At 43.4% G+C, this 18894-nt stretch overlaps 2 protein-coding genes across 2 annotated transcripts in view; one reads left to right on the forward strand and one right to left on the reverse strand.

Moving 5' to 3' along the window:
• The window catches only part of LOC144693984 (mediator of RNA polymerase II transcription subunit 12-like protein), a 590784-nt gene that overhangs the window by 359427 nt on the left and 212463 nt on the right, over positions 1 to 18894 (forward strand). The gene's annotated exons all lie outside the window — the stretch shown is intronic.
• On the reverse strand, positions 7964 to 17258 carry LOC144693990 (P2Y purinoceptor 13-like). Its single transcript, XM_078564274.1, has 2 exons — positions 17155 to 17258; positions 7964 to 11497 (listed from the first exon to the last, which is right to left on the reverse strand). Exon 2 carries the CDS (start codon positions 11486 to 11488, stop codon positions 10448 to 10450), a length of 1041 nt encoding a protein of 346 aa, XP_078420400.1. The 5' UTR covers positions 11489 to 11497; positions 17155 to 17258; the 3' UTR covers positions 7964 to 10447.

Raw genomic sequence — 18894 nt, forward strand, 5'->3', positions numbered from 1 at the left:
CATTGATTGTTGTCCTTTAGAGAAGGAAATGGTAGGGCACTGAGGAGTGCGGAGGAACAAAGGGATCTGGGAGTTCAGATACAAAATTCCCTGAAAGTGGCGTCACAGGTAGACAAGGTTGTAAAGAAAGCTTTTGGCATACTGGCCTTCATAAATCAAAGTATTGAGTATAGGAGTTGGGATGTTATGGTGAGGTTGTATAAGACATTGGTGAGGCCAACTTTGGAGTATTGTGTGCAGTTCTGGTCGCCTAACTACAGGAAGGATATCAGTAAGATTGAGAGAGTGCAGAGAAGATTTACTAGGATGTTGCCGGGTCTTAAGGAGTTAAGTTACAGGGAAAGATTAAACAGGTTAGGACTTTATTCCTTGGAGCGTAGAAGAATGAGGGGAGATTTTATAGAAGTTTACAAAATTGTGAGGGGTATAGACAGAGTAAATGCGAGTAGGCTCTTTCCACTTAGATTAGGAGAAATAAACAAGAGAGGACATGGCTTTAGGGTGAAAGGGGAGAGGTTTAGTGGGAACATTAGGGGGGACTTCTTCACTCAGAGAGTGTTGAGAGTGTGGAACGAGCTACCATCTGACATGGTAAATGTGGGCTCACTCTTAAGTTTTAAGAATAAATTAGATAGATACATGGATGGGAGAGGTCTGGAGGGTTATGGACTAGGTGCAGGTCAATGGGACTAGCGGAATAATATTTCGGCACATACTAGAAGGGCCGAATGGCCTGTTTTCTGTGCCGTAGTGTTCTATGGTTCTATGGTTCTAAATATGCCATCCTTCACAGGCCTGGCCTACATGTGTCTCCAGATCCACAGCAATGTGGTTGACTCTTAACTGCCCCCTGAAATGGCCTAGTAAGCTCAGTTCAAGGGCAATTAGGGATGGGCAACAAATGCTTTGCCAACAACGTCCACACCCCATGAAAGAATAACGAAAAAATATTTCCGGGAGACTGTCAGGCAATCGGGGAGGTTTGGAAACACAAGAGTTACTTGATAATCATTCTTTAATTCCTGGAGAGATGCCAGGATAATGTGGGAATGGCTGGTAATCCATATAATGGCATTCTTTTCAGTTGCCTATTTGGCCTCATCATTTAGACAACCAGTTGCTGCTATTCTGTACAAAATCTTTTCATCCTCCAACCTGCAAAAGATTCTGGCAGTGTAAATGTTGGCCAGTGGTCTTCTGATGTATTTTGCTGGGTTTCCTTTGGATCCCTGTGCTCAGAATTGTAGCACACACCAAATATTTAGATACTCGGCTGGGTGTGAAATGCCCTGTTACATTGGGAAATGTGAGGGTTTGATTGACCTGAGCTGCAAAGGCAGGATATTGCTCATTGATGCTTGCTTCACTGAGATGGCAGAGGGAGGAAGAAAGGTGGTGAATTGCTTAAAGTGAACGTCACGTGCTAAGAGCAAAACCAGAAAATGCTGGAGACACTCGATGTCTGTCTTATCAGGGGTTCTTCTGAATGGTCATAGACCTGAAGCGTTAACCATTTCTTGCCCTCCCTGCATATGCTGCCTGACGTGCTGAGCATTTCCAGAGTCTCCTGCCTTTATTTCAGATTTTCAGTGCTTGACTTTTTGTTTTCATCCTGTACTAATAGTTGGATTAAGGCCTTTTTGAAAGTAGCACATTGTACTTACAGCTCTTTCCTACTCATCACTTTAGGCAGCTAACAGAAATGCTCATGAAATAGAAAATAGTGCTGCTGTTATAAAAAAATATCAAACCGCTCTGGTTTAGACATAAATCTGGCACTGGACTGCTGCTACCTGATTACATGTAGACATTACTGGAATCAATATCCTTGTTTCACTTCCTCTCATATCTTATAAACACCACAGGTTTCTTTCCGTATTTTCACCGAATCAGCTCCAGCGCTTGGCTTAAGGCATGAGATTGAATGGTTGGGGTTAGTTAACCTTGTGCTAAAAGACTGGTTTCAGCAAGAACCTAGGTCCCACTGCATGTGATCAGATTGACCACACGTCCCAACATTAACACATTGGAAACTTGAATTGGGCCAAGTGCAGCTCAACAGGTGCTAATTTGCTTGCGCAAAAACTATCTTGTTGCTCTAGTCAAGATGTGGCTTAGTGGTTCGCGCACTTGCCTCTTGAGTTAGTAGGTTGTGAATTCAAGTCTCATTCTAGTCGCTCGAACACAAAACATAGGCTGACATTCCCAGTGCAGTATTGAGGGAGTGCTGTACTGTCAGAGGTGCAATCTTTCAGATGAAGCCTTCAACTGAAGCCCACTCAGATGAATGTGAAAGATGCCAAAGCATTATTCAAAGAAGAGCAGTGGAGTTCTCTCTGGTGCCTTTGAGAATATTTATTCCTCAACTAACATCACTAAAGCAAATTATTTGATCATTATCACCTTGCCATTTGTGGGACCTTGTTGTGCACAAATTGGATGCTGCATTTCAAAAGAACTTAATCAGCTATGATTACTTTGGGACGTCTTGAAGTCATGAAAGGTGCTATATAAATGCAAATCTTTTTTTTTCTTGTGGCATAACTGTTCTAAATGACAGGGGTAGAACTGGGAACATGTACTAGTGGAATACTTGTTTTGGTAACCGGCTTTGATTTGGGCCAGTTTGTAGTGGTACGAGCAAAATGAATCCAAGTACAAGGTCAGTTTTCTCCAAGCCCTTGTTCGTAGACAACGGGGGAAATTATGTCATTTGGTTCTTGCAGAGGTGAAGTTTCTTGTGGGTTTCATTTGGAGTGGAATTTTTCTACGGATTTGACAAGAGGATAATCAATAAAACTGGGCCATTATCAAACACCTTGCACAAATACAATCAGTAAAATCTCAGCAGAGAAAGCAGAGTGTGGAATTGTGAAAGATTCTATGCCGTGCAATCAAAGATATAACTTCTTCAGGGCTGTTGCAACCTGTAGGTAAACTAGGTGGACACCTAGAGTGGTAAAATTTGGGGGATGGAGTAAAACTGAATGAACTATTCACACAAAGGACAAACAAGCAGAGTCCCTGCAGCGATGGGTGGTTGGAAAGAAACTTTATAAGGAAAGGAAAAGGTTTGCAGGGATTCAGTGCTGTCAATTTGGTGCTCCCTCGTGTGAAGACTGATCACCGTAGTTGTCGGGACATTCTTTCTGAAGGAACCATGGCGTGGGTAAAAATAGGGCCGGATCAATCCTCCTTGTCTCAGCTTTCCAGGTTTCCAAATGCAGACAAGTTGTATGTAGGTGAGGATTCTCTGGCTGCAGGTTGACCACCACAAGTGGAGTTTCCGGCAAGGGAGAGAGAGAGAGCCAGTCCGGGCAGCCTTCCTTCTCAGCTTATTCCTCAAAAGATTGAATTCAAAGACAACAGATTCAAAACTTAAAGCTTGTCTCTGTCATGTGATTTCCAGTAAATCACTAGGCTTTGCCTTTACCAGTTTCCCCCCCCCACCCCACCCAATCAATTAAAATGATTGCAGTTCAAAACAAACAACCAGCTCTTCCCCCTCAAGTACCTTGCTGGTCAGGTGATTTCTTGGATAAGGCATGCTTGTTGACTGCTTCAAGGCGAACTTATGATGTTTTTTCTAAACCAAAACCTCCAGGTCAGCATCCAGGTGTCCAGATAATGCAATGTCTTTCCATATCTTAAAAGAGAAACATAATTTTGGAAGATATGATTTGAACAATTTTTAACATTCTCATCTTTGTTTTCAAACCCCTCCAAGACCTCACCCCTCCCCATGTTTGTCATCTCCTCCAGCCCCAGAAACCTCTGAGAGCATCCTCGATTTTAATCACTTCACCATTGTCTCAGTGATGGTGATCATGATGGCTACCATCTATTGTTGTAAAAACCCATCTGGTTCATTAATTTCCTTCAGGGAAGGAAATCTACCATCCTTACCTGGTCTGGCCTACATGTGACTCCAGACCCACGACAATGTGGTTGATCCTTAACTGTTCCCCTGAAAAGGCCTGGTGAGTCACTCAGCTCAAGGGAAATTAGGGATGGGCAAAAAATGCTGGCCTTGCCAGTGACACCCACATCTCCCGAAATAATAAAACAAAATACTAGAAAACTTTATGGATAGTGTTACAACCCACCCCCAGGTGAGGTTCCCCAAAATTGTTGACCCAGGTGAGACCCCTCAATTTGTCGCCGTCTGGCTGGGACACCTCCAAATTATTATGCCCTGGGTGAGGAGGGATGAATTGGCTCCCTGTTTTTATTCAGCTGCTCCCCTCCGACCCCCCACCCTGTTCTGGTGGTCGCAACAAGATTTAATCCAAAAGGGATACCTTTTTCCCAGGCCCAATTGTTCTGGTTTTTAAGGAGCCAAATTGATTAGACTTCCTTGAGTTAAAGGTAAGAGTGGCGTGTGGGGGCGGGCTCTAGAGTTGTCTGCGTGCCCACCGAACTGTCAAAGGCCTATTAAGGCCATTTAAAAACTAATTAAGAGAATTAACGGAGCTGCCCGCCCAACCTTAAGGTTGGCGGGCAGGCAAAGAGCCCAGGCGACCTTCGCATTTTTATGAAACCTCATCCATGAAGGATTTATAAATCAAATAAATTTTTTTCATTAAAATTCATTGACATGTCCCAGCTCATGTGACACTGTCACATGGGGGACATGTCTGAAATTTTTTTTTAAATTTAAATTTTGCATAATAAAATTAAACACGGTGAGGCAGCTCCGTGCCTCAGGGAGGTTTCTGTGCTCTTTCACGTGCATGCGCAAAAGAGCACAGGCCCCGACTCAACCTCCTCCCCCCCGCCCGCACAGGGAGCGCTTCCAGGTGCGCGTCACACTGGGCGGGCCTTAATTGGGCTGCCCGCGTAAAATGGCGGTGCCCAGCCGATCGTAGGCATTCCAGCCAGTGGCTTGTGTGCATTTTAAAAAAAACTCAGGTCCTATTTTTTAAGTTCAATATCTCCGCATGCAATTCGGTGTTTTTTCCTTCATTATCATGACAATAGGAGCAGACTGAAACTGTGAAGATTTCTAAATAAAAGCTTATTCAAGTGCCACAAGGCCTTCACCACCACAAACCTTTTTTTAGGTAGTAGTAGTCTTTAGTGAGGAAAGTCCCCATGTGATCGGTGCCTTGAAGAGCTGAGCACTTTCAACTGGCTGTGTTGGCTTTTGTGTTAAATGCTGTCAGTCCTTGCTGATGACTGACCAATCACCATTGCGCTGCTAATTCAAACAGACCGGGATGAATCAGGATTGATCCCCACAGATTGGGACGTATAACTGGAGCACAATGTGCGTCAGGGGAGATTTCCGTGGAGAGGAGCATTCGGAGTTTGAATTAATTTTTTGTTGCCCTGCTTTTGTGGGGTTAAGAGGGGGAAAAAAAATGATTTTAATGGATTTCAGGTAAAGCCAGCAGAGAAAAATGGTCACTGGCACCAACATCCACTGGAAGGTGCCAAGCTTTTGTATTTATTATTTCCACACTTGGCGCACTGAAATACCGCAACATAATGACTGGCACCAGGATTCAGTATTTAGAAAATGGATGGAGTGGCGTTGCAGAAGGTGCAAATAAAAACTTACAGAGATGATGCCAGAACTGAGAGGTTATAAGTGTCAGGAAAGATGGAGCAGGTTGGAGGATTTTTCTCCAGGAAAGGGAAGGCTGAGGGGTAGCCTAATAGAGGCCTGTAAAATTATGAAAATTTGTTAAAGTAGACACGGGCAGCTTAGAACAGTGACGTCAATATCAGATGGTATCCTTCTGCGCCGCAATGACTCTATCACCCTTATGGGAAATTCAGCAGAAACCCCTTTACTGAGGGAGGAGGCTCATGTGGAGCATTAACACCGACATAGGCCTGTTGGGCCAAAAGGTCTGTTTCTTCTCGGTTATCATTTTTAAATTTACCTGCAAGGCACAGAGTTAAATCTTCAGGGCACCGTACAGAAGTAATCATGGAGCCCAACCCCAACATTTACCCCTGTTGTAATTTTTCTCGCTGTGTTTGTGGTAGGTTTTCCACTTCAGCTCCCTTACTGTGAAGATGACTCTCAACCTGAAAATACAGGGACAGTCTTCCCACCCTAGATACTTCCAGTGCTGATTCTCTGTGTCTATTTTGCAAATCACCGAGCAATAGAAACATTTCTTCACAGTTTTTCCTCTCTAATTTTGAATATTTTTATTATTCGTCTCTGCTCACAGTGATCACAGTTGTAGGTTTTAGAGCCATTCATTCCTGGTCTCATCTTAGTTAATCCACATTCACTTTTTCCCCGTGGTGCCATTACCTTTACTGAAGTGAGGTGCTCAGAAATGCACACCTTGCTGTTAATTATAGCCCAACCAATGTCTTGTACCCGTTTGCATTCCACACCCACGTGTGTGATACTCAGAAACACACCCATGCATCCTTTTTATTTGCTGGTTACCTATGTTGGGGGAGATGGTGGCGTAGAGGCCCAGGTTATTGCTGCAAGGGCAGGGGTTCAAATCCCGCCACAGCTGCTGGTAGAATTTAAATTCAATTAATAAACCTGGAATATGCAACTAGTCTCAGTAATGGTGATCGTGAGAACCATCGTTGATTATTGTAAAACCCCAGCTGGTTCACTAATGTCCTTTAGGACATCCTTCCCTGGTCTGGCCAACATGTGACCCCAGGTCCACAGCAATGCGGCTGATTCTTAACTGCCCTCTGAAATGGTCGAGCTCTGAAACTCCGTTCAAGGGCAATTAAGGATGGGCAACAAATGGTGGCCTTGCCAGTGATGTCCACATCCCATGAAAGAGTAAAGAAAAAAAAAATGTAATGCTCTGAAAACGTCAAGGGGGATGGGAGGGGGTGGAAAATGAGAGAGATTATAAATAAAGTTGCAAGTTTTCTTTTCACACTGTACTGCAATTTTTATGGTGGGTAAAAGAAAATGATATTTTTTCGAGTTTGATTGTAACAATTTTTGGCAATTTCTATGATGACTCCTCTGTGGAGAGCATGATCTGTAGAAGGTGAAATTAGTTTTGCTGATGTGTGTATTTCATCACTGGTGAAGGGGGATGGCTTGGAGAGGGCACTTGCACTTATAAAACACCTTGTCACATTTATAAATGCTTTATCACATCGGCATAATGTCTGATCAAGTTGTTTGAACATTATTGTAACATTAGCTCTTATATAGTTAAACATGGCAGCAATTTTGCAGATGGCAAGATTACGTGGACAGCGCTGAATGTAATAGCGAGTTGATCTGTTTTTGATGTTGTCCGAGAGGAATTTTGATTAGACCCATGGTGGAATTCCCTGTTTTTCTTCAAACATCATCAAGGGATGTTTAACCATCAAAACAGGCAGATGGGATCTCAGTTTAGCAACTCACTTGAAGGGTAACAATTGACACTAAACTGGAAAGAAAGTTTGGGAGACAGACCTAGTGGCCTCAGATGACATTGGCAGGAGCCTTTGGCTGTGAATGGCTTGGCAGGGAGGGACCCAAAAGAGGAGAAGGGAAAATGAATTCCATGTCCCATATGTGAAGTGAGACAGCTGATGGCGGCCTTGCCTTCTGGAGGTTGACGGTCTTTGAGGGGCATTGGGAGAGGTGAGGCAAAATGGAAAGCTCAGCTGGCAGAGAAGGGGGCCCAGAGGAAACAGAGGCCAGCAAATGGTGCACCTTCTCCGTCCGCTATCTTCCTCTGCCACTTGCCATGCCAGAGTGGGGCTCCTGAGCCACACCAGGTAATGCTTAACACTGAGTCGATTACCAAGGCACAAACAATTGTCTCCCAAGACAAAAGGCTGCCAAAGATATTTGAAGTATCTCCCTGGATTCAATAGAATGGGAGCAGATGGGTAACCTTTTTTGGGTGGCTCAGATTTTACTACGTATTCCAAATAGCACATAGCTGGGTTAAACATTGAGGCTTTATTTTCGACCAGTAGCTGCGTTGAGCAGAAAATTGGAAAGAAATTAAACTGATCAAGATTTGCCTTATAGTTTATTCAAATATTAATCAAACAATGTGAGTTATCACCAAACAAGATGAAAAAAGATAATCGCAATTAAAATGGAAATCACAGCTCGCTTTTCAAATTGCATCTGATATTGCTGAAAGCATGTTATATACCTTTTGATAGAGGAGGCCTGAGACGACGTACAACGAGATGTTACAAATGTGTATGTTATAAACTGCATGTGCCTTGTCAAATGCCCTTGTTCTTGCTGAGCATAATGCAACCAAGGCTTATATTTATACAGGGCCTTTCATGAAATAAATCATTCCAGGGCACTTCACAGTAGCATCATAAAGCAAATTAAACACCGAGCCACATAAAGCAAACATTAGCGTAGCTGGCTAAAAGCCTCGTCAAAGAGGTAGGATTTAAGGAAATTCTTAATGGAGGAAAGAGGGGTAGAGAGTTGGAGAGGTTTAAGGAAGGCATTCCAGAGCTTTACAGTCTAGGCAGCTGAAGGCACAACCACCGGTGGTTTAGCAATTAAAATCACTGCTTTAAATACAAATAACAGCATCAGGGTGATGAGCAGTATTTACTGCATCTGTTGTATTTGCTAAATATGTAAATAATTTTGAGCTTTAATAGAAAACTGTTTAGTAATTATAGGAACCTGCTTATAGATTTGGACTGGAATTTTTTTTAAAGTGTTGTTGATTTGGGTCGCTAGACATGATGTTGTCAAGTTCAGTCTTTCCCCTCACTTAAAACGGCGCTGAATTTGCTGGTGCTTTACTTATTAACCACGCCCACTTCATGACGTTGCAAATATTTTAGTTACTTAGCCTGTTTTTAAAAAGCCTTCAGTTGTGGTTGATATTCTGTCGATTGGTGAGCTGCTGTGGTTAACTCAGGCTATTTGTAGCAACCTGAATACGAATTGGTAATCCTACTTGTCGTCTTCTCCTATAAAGGGCGATTACAGAAACAAACACAACTTCAACATCATATGGCCCAGGGCTACTTGCAGAGCTGCAGTTGAGTGAGCCGACTTGACTAGAGGAATTTATGGCCTGAATTTTTCAGACGGCGATCGGCTCTGTGCCGCCATTTTACGTGGGCGGGGCCAATTAAGGCCCGCCCAGCATAAGACGTGAGCGGTAGCACGCTACCTGTTTGGGCGGGCGGAGGAGAGCGAGTCGGGCCTTGCCCTCGCACGCTGACTGAAGAATCCTGCCCTATGTGTCATTCCTTGACTATTCTGTAGTAACGCCTGAACTGCATACAGTCCATACTTTTCCTTAAAACGCTGTTTAAACTAAAGGAAGCAAAATAACCCCAAAGTCTAGCCATCAGCCATTTTTTAAATTAGCTCGTGAACTCTGATTCTTGTGGTGTAAATACCTCAACGTGCAACATTCCACTGGCAAAAAGCTGCCAAATCAACGCTAAAGTTGTTAGTCGTAGTCCGCTCAGAGGAAATGCACCAATATTCCATGTGGGAGAGATTGGCCGTAAAGTGGATGTTACATGCTGTAGAGCTCTGGATATGAGGTTTAATATTGTGGAATAATCTAATCCTTTCAAATGTTTTGTATAGAGAAAAGATGCATGAAAAGGCCATGATCTCAACAAGGCATTTAGATGGTTTCAATAACCATGAGAATGAAGCCCAAATGGTATTTAGTTAGCATCGAACCCTTGATATTTAATTTATGAATATTAATACATAAAAGCATTTGCAAATCTTGGTGCTGTTGCTCATCCAATGGATTTGTTTGTGGATTAAGTTAAAACATTTCCTACATAGTTGATTTTTTTTATATTGTAAATACTCAAATCTTGTGGTTGGGTTGTGTGTATATATCAGCTGTGCATCTACTATCGCGCCAGAAATTACCATCTTTCATTTATTAGGAAGTCTGGCAGGGATGTTGGGGAATGTTTGATAAACTTGGTTCACTTGTTGTCCAGATGTTTCATACACATGATGCCTTGATACACGACATTGTTTATGTAAGCTGTTCCAGTTTCTGGAATTGCGCTGTGCATGGTCACTCCCAAGTGAAGACTGCGCAAAGGCCTGTTGGGCTGAATGGCTGCCTTCTGTGCAGTAATTTCTACAATTCAGAGCCTGACGTGTAGAGCACAGCAATGGGTTGTTGGCTAATGACACCCTCAGATTGGGATGACCTTTAAGGGAGGAAAAATTACTGAGCACGCTTGAAATCAGTCCCTGTTTACCAGGTATGGCCTGACTCCAAAGTGCATACAGAGTCTGAATTTTAAAATTAAGTTTCTTCATATCCAGCATTGTACAACTGGATTCCATCTATCAGTTCCAACTACAATACTGTTACCTTGCGATGATAGACTTAATTTTACACAGTTGGAATTTTTTTTTCCTTTATTCATTCATGGGATGAGGGCATCGCTTTTGCTCATCCCTAATTTCTCTTGAATTGAGTGGCTTCTTAGGCCATTAAATGAAGTAAAAAGCATTAAATCCATTCTATAAGGCACTCTCGGTAATTTGATTGTCATTTGCCAAGCTCTGCATGTTTCTTGAACATGTCACTGTGCTGGAATTACCTTTGCCTAACTTCTGTCTGAATGCCTTGGACAAGAAAATGTAAATGAATGGATCCAGGCAGGTGTTTGAAGAGCACAGCCAGAGTGTTATCTCCTTAATATAATACAGCATGTTCTGCTTCCAGCATTCTTTCACTTTGCCCACTTGGCTGAGTGTGTAGGGCACTCTCACAAAATGAAACGGCGCAAAGCAGACGAAGAAGACTAACACGATGATAAACACTTTGGCTTTTGTCCTTCTCTGAGCTTTACTGCCTGTACTTTTGGACCTTACAAATGATTTGTAGACTTTCTTGGCTATTATGATGTAAAGCATGACCATCAGTACACACACTGCCCAGAAGATGAACTGACAGATGTAGTTTAAAATGGCATGCCACTTCAAACCAGCCGGTCCCTTCAGTCCCATGCACTTCCTCACTGAGTCTGGTGTGGCCTCTTTGTTTGACAGAATGATGTTAGGAAGGGATAGAAGAAACATGATGGCCCAAACTGCCACGGACACAAATTTGCTGACCCTAACCCTTCTTATGCATGATTTGCCGAAAGGTCTGGTGATTTTGAGGAAGCGATCGAGGCTTATCAGCCCTAGAAGTATAATGCTGATGTACATGGTGAAGTAGAAAATCACCGCTGAGAACCGACATACGAACCACCTCACCTGCCAGGGTGCCAATTGACTGGCGCTGAGTATTTTAAATGGAAATGTTAGGGTCATGAGCAAATCGGCAATGACGACATTTTTCAGGAGGACAGTGAAGGTCGAGTTGCTTGGGATTTGCAGAAATATTCTGATTGCCAGGAGGTTGAGGACGATACCAATGATGAAGAGGACAGTGTAAAGCAAAGGGAACAGCACCTTGGTGACCCGGACATCTCGTAAACACTTGCCTTGTGACGATGTATTCAGGTTGTGAAAGGTGGCATTCATGTTGGAGGAATTGTAAAGATTGATGTTCATTCTCGTTTGCTGGAAAACGAATAAACATTAATTGCCAAGATAGCATTATCAAGAGTATAATAGTTGCCTTTTTTTTGGGAACAAGGTCCCCAATATTTGAACTTTTCCAAATTAATTTTGAACTTTTCAATATGGGGACTCCTTGCAAACTCCCGAACAATTGCCTACTTGCCTTGACGTGTAAAAGCCAGTGCCATCTCTACAAAGGAAGACAGTGCTATTATTACAGAAATTATTTTTGCAACTGATTTAGATTTTTAAAAATTCATTCATGGGATGTGGACGTTGCTGGCTAGACCAGCATTTATTGTCATCCCTATGCCCTTGAGAAGGTGGTGGAGAGCTGCCTTCTTAAACTGTCCAGTCCATGGGGCATAGGTAACCCATAGTGCCCATAGACTCAGATTTCTACAGCACAAAAGGAAGCCATTTGGCCCATTGTGTCCGCACCGGTCAACAAAGATCTGACTACACTAATCCCATTTTCCAGCGCTTGGCCCACAGCCCTGGAGGCTATGCCAACGCAAGTGAATATCTAAATACTTCAGTTAGGGAGAGAGTTTCAGGATTTTGACCCAGCAACAGTGAAGGAATTTCCAAGTCAGGATGGTATGTGGCTTGGAGGAGAACTTGCAGGTGGTGCTGTTCCCATGCATCTGCTGCCCTTGTCCTTCTTGATGGTTGCAGTCATGGGTTTGGAAGGTGAGGTCTAAGGAGGCTTGGTGAGTTCCTGCAGTGCATCTTGTAGATGGTACACACTGCTGCTACTGTGCGTCAGTGGTGGAAGGCTTGAATGTTTGTGGATGGGGTGTCAGTCAAGCGGCTACTTTGTCCTGGATGGGATCCAGCTTCTTGAGTGTTGTTGGAGCTGCACTTATCCAGGCAAGTGGGGAGTATTCCATCACACTCCTGACATGCCTTGTAGATGATGGGCAGGCTTTGGGGAGTCAGAAGGTGAGTTACTCACTACAGAACTCCTAGACTCTGATCTGCCCTTGTAACTACAGTATTTATATGGCTAGTTCAGTTTCTGGTCAATAGCAAGTCCACAGGATGTTGATGGTGGGGGATTCAGCAGTGGTAATGCCATTGAATGTCAAGGAGTGATGGTTAGATTCTCTCTTGTTGGAGATGCTCATTGCCTGGCACTTGTGTGGCACGAATGTTACTTGCCTCTTGTCAGCCCAAGCCTGTATATTGTCCAGGCCTTGCTGCATTTGGGCATGGACAGCTTCAGTATCTGAGGAGTCACGAATGGTGCTGAACATTGTGCAACCATCAGCGAACATCCCTACTTCTGACCTTATGATGGAAGGAAGGTCATTGATGAAGCAGCTGAAGATGGTTGGGCCTAGGAGACTATCCTGAGGAGCTGCTGCAGTGAAGCCCTGGATGATGGTAAGTTTATGAGGAAGGTTTTTCAGTTATATTGTTCTCTCATGAGTTCAGGGGGTTCCAAAGTACTTTTGAAGGACCATCAATGTTGTAATGTATGAAATGTGGCAACCAACTTGTGCACAGCAAGGTCCCACAAACAGCAATGAGACAACTTACCAGGTAATATGTTTTGGCTTTTGGTGGAGGGATATTTTGTGGCCAGAAAACTGGATAAACTTCCCTACTGTTCTTTGAACTGCTGCTCTGGAATCTTAACATCCACATGAGAGGATAGACAGGACCTCAGTTTAATGTCTCATCCGAAAGACACCTTGGACGGTACAGGTGTCCCCAGTAGTACCCTGGAGTGCCAGCCTAGATTTTGCACTCAAATGCCGAGTGAGAATTGAACCCACCATCTTCTGATTCAGAAGCAAGAGTGTTGCTACTGAGCAGGGCTGGCACCTGTATGTCACCCAATGAAGAGAAATATAGAAATACGTGGATACAGAGGGTCCCAAGGGTGCAGGGATCACACTTTAAAAACTGAACCGCTTGATAAAACCTTATGAAGCACTTTTTAAAAATTTGTTCATGGGGTGTGGGCATTTATTGCCCATCCCTAATTGCCCTTATTCAGAGGGCATTTTTAAGAGTCAACCGCATGGCTGTGGGTCTGGAGTTACGTGTAGGCCAGACCAGGTAAGGACAGCAGATTTCCTTCAAAGCCAGATGGGTTTTTATGGTCATCATTAGACTTATTGAATTCTAATTCTACCATCTGCTGTGGTGGGATTCGAACCCGGGTCCCTGAGCATTATCCTGGGTCTATAGATTACCAGTCCAGTGATAATAGCACAATGCCACCACCTCCCCTAAATTGATTGCACAACAACTAAGAAACCACACCTTGGCTATAATTTTCCCTCAAAATAACAATGAGATGATTGAGTTGTTTATATACAAATAGTAAAGCAAGGTGAGGAGGCAGATACGTGGTTAAATGGAGAAACCCAGAAGTTGCACTGCAGTTGGCTTTGTACACTGGCAATGAACAACTCTATGAAGTCTCATTCCTTCAGGTTTTAATTGTTGTTGCAGATCTTTAACATTTAAAACTAAAACTTCTTCAACTTATCCTTTTTGTCTTCCTTTTCCCTCAATCCAACCCAATCCAATCTTTCTTTCCCTTCCTTTGTTTCTCTTTCTGTACCTGATTTAACATTGAGTTCACCCAAGTTCTCAGTCTTGCCACTGTTTATTTCCCAATCTTTCAATCTCATTGGTTAAGGAAATAGATTCCCTGTTGATTGCCCTTTTCACTCAAGTACCAGGTTTCCTGTTTATCTTGCTGTGCATTATTAGCTCGCAGTTTGAAAAATTTCCCACCTGATGTATCATGGTGAATAAATGAGCAAGGATCAGTCTAACTAACAGTAGATTCTGTGCAATAGCAAATGGTGGCCTGATATCTTTGCTTGGTAATAGCAGTGGAAAAAAAGCTCGAAGGACCTATATAAGCCTTGGTGTATATCAGTGCTATAATGACAGCTACCCCAGTGGCTCATTGGCTAAGTGTAGTGTGTGATACTGAGCCAGTTTGGTCCAGAATGCTCGGGTATAATCCCTGGACTATTCCAATGAACTCTGCTTTGTAATCTCTCCAGCCTGCCAACCTGCCGAGATCTCTGCACCTCTCTAACCCTTGCGTCATGCGCACCCCAAATTTAATCGCTGCACCATTGGTGGCTGTACCTTCAATTGCCTGAGCCCTAGGCTCTGAAATTCCCTTCTCTTCTCTGCATCTCCGCCCCTCTCTGCTCCTTTAAGATGCTCATTAAAACCCAACTCTTTAGCCTAACTTTTGGTCACAAGCCCCAATATCCCCCTTATGTGGCTTGGAGTTAACCTTGTTTGATAATCCTTCTGTGTAGCACCTTGGGATCATAGAATCACAGAGTGCAGAAGAGGCCCATCGAGTCTGCACCGACACGTGAGAAACACCTGACCTACCTACCTAATCCCATTTACCAGCACTTGACCCATAGCCTTGAATGTTATGACGTGCCAAGTGCTCATCAAGGTTCTTTTAAAGGATGTGAGGCAACCCGCCTCCACCACCCTCCCAGGCAGCGCATTCCAGACCGTCACCACCCTCTGGGTAAAAATGTTTTTCCTCATATCCCCCCCTAAGCCTCCTGCCCCTCACCTTAAATTTATGTCCCCTTGCGGCTGATCCTTCAACTAAGGGGAACAGCTGCTCCCTATCCACCCTGTCCATGCCCCTCATAATCTTGTACACCTCGATCAGGTCGCCCCTCAGCCTTCTCTGTTCCAATGAAAACAACCCAAGTCTTTCCAACCTCTCCTCATAACTTAAATGTTCCATCCCAGGCAACATCCTGATGAATCTCCTCCGCACCCCTTCTAGTGCAATCACATCCTTCCTATAATGTGGCGACCAGAAATTCACACAGTACTCCAGCTGTGGCCTCACCAAGGTTCTATACAACTCCAACATGACCTCCATACTTTTGTAATCTATGCCTCAATTGATAAAGGCAAGTGTCCCATATGCCTTTTTCACCATCCCACTAACATGCCCCTCCGCCTTCAGAGATCTATGGACACACGCGCCAAGGTCCCTTTGTTCCTCAGAACTTCCTAGTGTCATGCCGTTCATTGAATACTTCCTTGTCAAATTACTCCTTCCAAAGTGTATCACCTCACACTTTTCAGGGTTAAATTCCATCTGCCACTTATCTACCCATTTGACCATCCCGTCTATATCTTCCTGTAGCCCAAGACACTCAACCTCACTGTTAACCACCCGGCCAATCTTTGTGTCATCCGCAAACTTACTAATCCCACCCCCCACATAGTCAACTACATCGTTTATATAAATGACAAATAATAGGGGACCCAGCACAGATCCCTGTGGTACACCACTGGACACTGACTTCCAGTCACTAAAGCAGCCTTCTGTCATCACCCTCTGTCTCCTACAACTAAGCCAATTTTGAATTCACCTTAACAAATTACCCTGTATCCCATGTGCATGTGCCTTCTTTATAAGTCTTCCATGTGGGACCTTGTCAAAGGCTTTGCTGAATTCCATATAAACTACATCAACTGTGCTAACCTCATCTACACCTGGTCACCTCCTCGAAAAATTCAATCAAATTTGTTAGGCATGACCTCCCTCTGACAAAGCCATGCTGACTATCCCTGATCAAACCTTGCCTGTCCAAGTGGAAATAGATTCTCTCCTTCAGAATTTTCTCCAATAGTTTCCCTGCCACTGATGTGAGACTCACTGGCCTGCAGTTCCCTGGCTTATCTCTACAACCCTTCTTAAATAGCGGAACCACATTAGCAGTTCTCCAGTCCTCTGGCACTTCCCCCGTGGCCAGAGAGGAATTAAAAATTTGAATCAGAGCCCCTGCGATCTCCTCCCATGCCTCCCTCAGCAGTCTGGGACACAAATCATCTGGACCTGGAGAATTGTCCACTTTTAAGCCTGCCTAATGTTTAATGACATTAACGGACCAAGAATGTCAGTGAAGCCCCTCCAACTGGCCTTTATGATCTCCAGCTGGGGAAGTGAAAGATTTATCTGCAATCCACAATTCTGATTGTTACCGCGTGACCACTCATTGAATGATATGCCTGAGGACAAAGTTCAGATCGACAGTGATATTCTAGAGGATTAATTTGGCTGCCAACATTCATTGTCCAGAGTGACATTCAAAAAAAAAACTGCTTGGATGAGGAACCAGGAGATGGTAGCAATAATTAGAGTAATGGTGACCATGAAACTATCATAAACACTAGTTCACTAATGTCCTTTAGGGAAGGAAATCTACCATCCTGGTCTGGCCTACATGTGACTCCAGACCCACAGCAATGTGGTTGACTCATAACTACCCTCTGAAATCGCCTAGCACACCACTCCGTTCAAATATGAGCAACGAATGCTGTTCTTGACAGCGACACCCACATCCCTGAAAGAATAAATTTTAAAAAAAGGAACTGCTAATGCCCATCGACGATAACTTGCTTTCAGAAAAAATAAGGAGTAAGGGACATAAATGTAAAGTATCCTTGGGAGTAAATGACAGACATTACCGAAGTACGGGTTGCTTGATGCTATGTAAATTCTCACTTGATGCAGTAAAAATTCAAAGTATAGAACGAGCTTTGTGATAAATCAACGCTTTCCTTTTGAAGTTTGGCTTCTTTACCGGACCAAGCCTTAAACTGCCCTCAAATATCCAATTTGTTCATACCTGATTTATTCACTGGAGGTAGCAAAATCGAATGTCCCACGGAGATTTGATCTTTCCGTACCTGTGTTCAGCTTCTCAACAATCTTCTGTACTTTGGGTCTGATCAAAATGAAACAGGATGTTGAGATGGTATGTATTTTTGACTGAAACGTTTTGCAATTGTGGTTTCGAGCCTGATTTGTAAAGCATTTGGTATTCTGAGCTCCCTCTTTCATGAGACTGCGTCCTGCTTGCCCTGGCCTTGTCTTTGCACAACTTTTTTAAAAAACTGTGAAATTCTTCCCTGACCTCTCCCAAAGTCAACTGAGCAAACGCTTCGGGATGTGAATTTGACATCCATAAAATACACCTTGACCCCTGACCAGCTGCATACCATGGCTGACATTCCCATGCTCTTGTTGGGATCCTCGCTGCAGTTCCCTGTGGGGTATTTGGTCACCTGCGTCTATGGTCAGTTGCTGTAAACTTCCAATTCCATTCATAACCAGATCATGCCCTAGTTCTGCGTTTGGTGTTTTCTTTTTATACACATCACTTGTTAAAGAAAGTCCCAGTAAGCGTTCCCCAATGTTTTTGGTATTTAATATTTTAAGTAGAATTTGATCTTATTCCCTGAAAGAAATGAAGTATGTATGTATGTATCCGGTGCATGGCAGCGTGTAGTGATGTTTCAGAACACTTTGTATCTACATTGAATTTACAGCACCGTCTCCGGTTATTTGCCCTAATTGGCTTATGCCATTGTTTGTTCTATCCTCCCACCCCTCTTTAATCTCACCCTGTCAGCATATCATTCTATTCCTTTCTCCATTACGCTTATCGACCTGAAAAATGCCCATTCATTACTCTCAATTTCATTGGACATTCAGACCTGAAATTATTTCTCAAAATGTTATTTTTCCCTTTTCACAGGCCTCCTCACATTTCACAATGTTCCTGCCCAACCTGACAGGTTGGCTAACTATTCCCAGGTCCCGAGTCTTTTTAAAAAAAATTCCTTCATGGGAGGTGAGCATCGCTGGCAATGCCAGTATTTATTGCTCATCCTTAATTACCCTTGAGAAGGTGGTGGTGAGCTGCCTCCTTGCACTGCTGCCGTCCATTTTGTGTAAGCACACCCACAGTGCTGTTAGGAAGGGAGTTCCAGGATTTTGACCCAGCGACAGGAACAGTCAATATATTTCCAAGTCAAGGTGGTGTGCAGTTGTCCCATGCTTCTATTGCCCTCGTCCTTCTAAGTTGTAGAGGTCATGTGCACCTTGTAGATGCTGCCTTGTGCATCTGTGGTGGACTGAGTAGGATACGGGATGCCAATCAAGCAGGCTGCTTTGTCCTGGGACCTGAAACAGATTCTCAAGATGTGATTAAGGGCGACCAGAAATGCCTCTCCTCCAAATTTACCCCCTTCCTTTTCCTTGGAAAAACTTCATGATTGTGCTAAAAGCCCTCTTGATATCATATCCCAGGGGGTTTTGCACCTGAGTGTTAAGTTATGTTCCATTAAGTACAGTTTCATTACTATTCATAGATTATTAAGGTTAAAGTAACATTTCCAGTACTCTGTCTACTTCCTTTACAGGAAAGAAAACTGCATTGCTCTGTTTCTTCATTTTGATTAATAAGCTTGAGACTCAATTGGGTGGAATGAAGGTCACCAATTAAATCAACAACAGGGAAGTATGAGAGAAAATGCTGCAGTGTTTTTATTTACAGAAGGATCAGTGATAAATAAAGCTTTAG

This window comes from Cetorhinus maximus, chromosome 19, assembly GCF_964194155.1.
Source record: "Cetorhinus maximus chromosome 19, sCetMax3.hap1.1, whole genome shotgun sequence".
NCBI classification, from domain to species: Eukaryota; Metazoa; Chordata; class Chondrichthyes; order Lamniformes; family Cetorhinidae; genus Cetorhinus; species Cetorhinus maximus.

What these genes read in the sequence shown, in the direction of transcription:
- LOC144693990 (XM_078564274.1), bottom strand. Translation starts at nt 11,488, where the DNA reads ATGAACATCAATCTTTACAATTCCTCCAACATGAATGCCACCTTTCAC.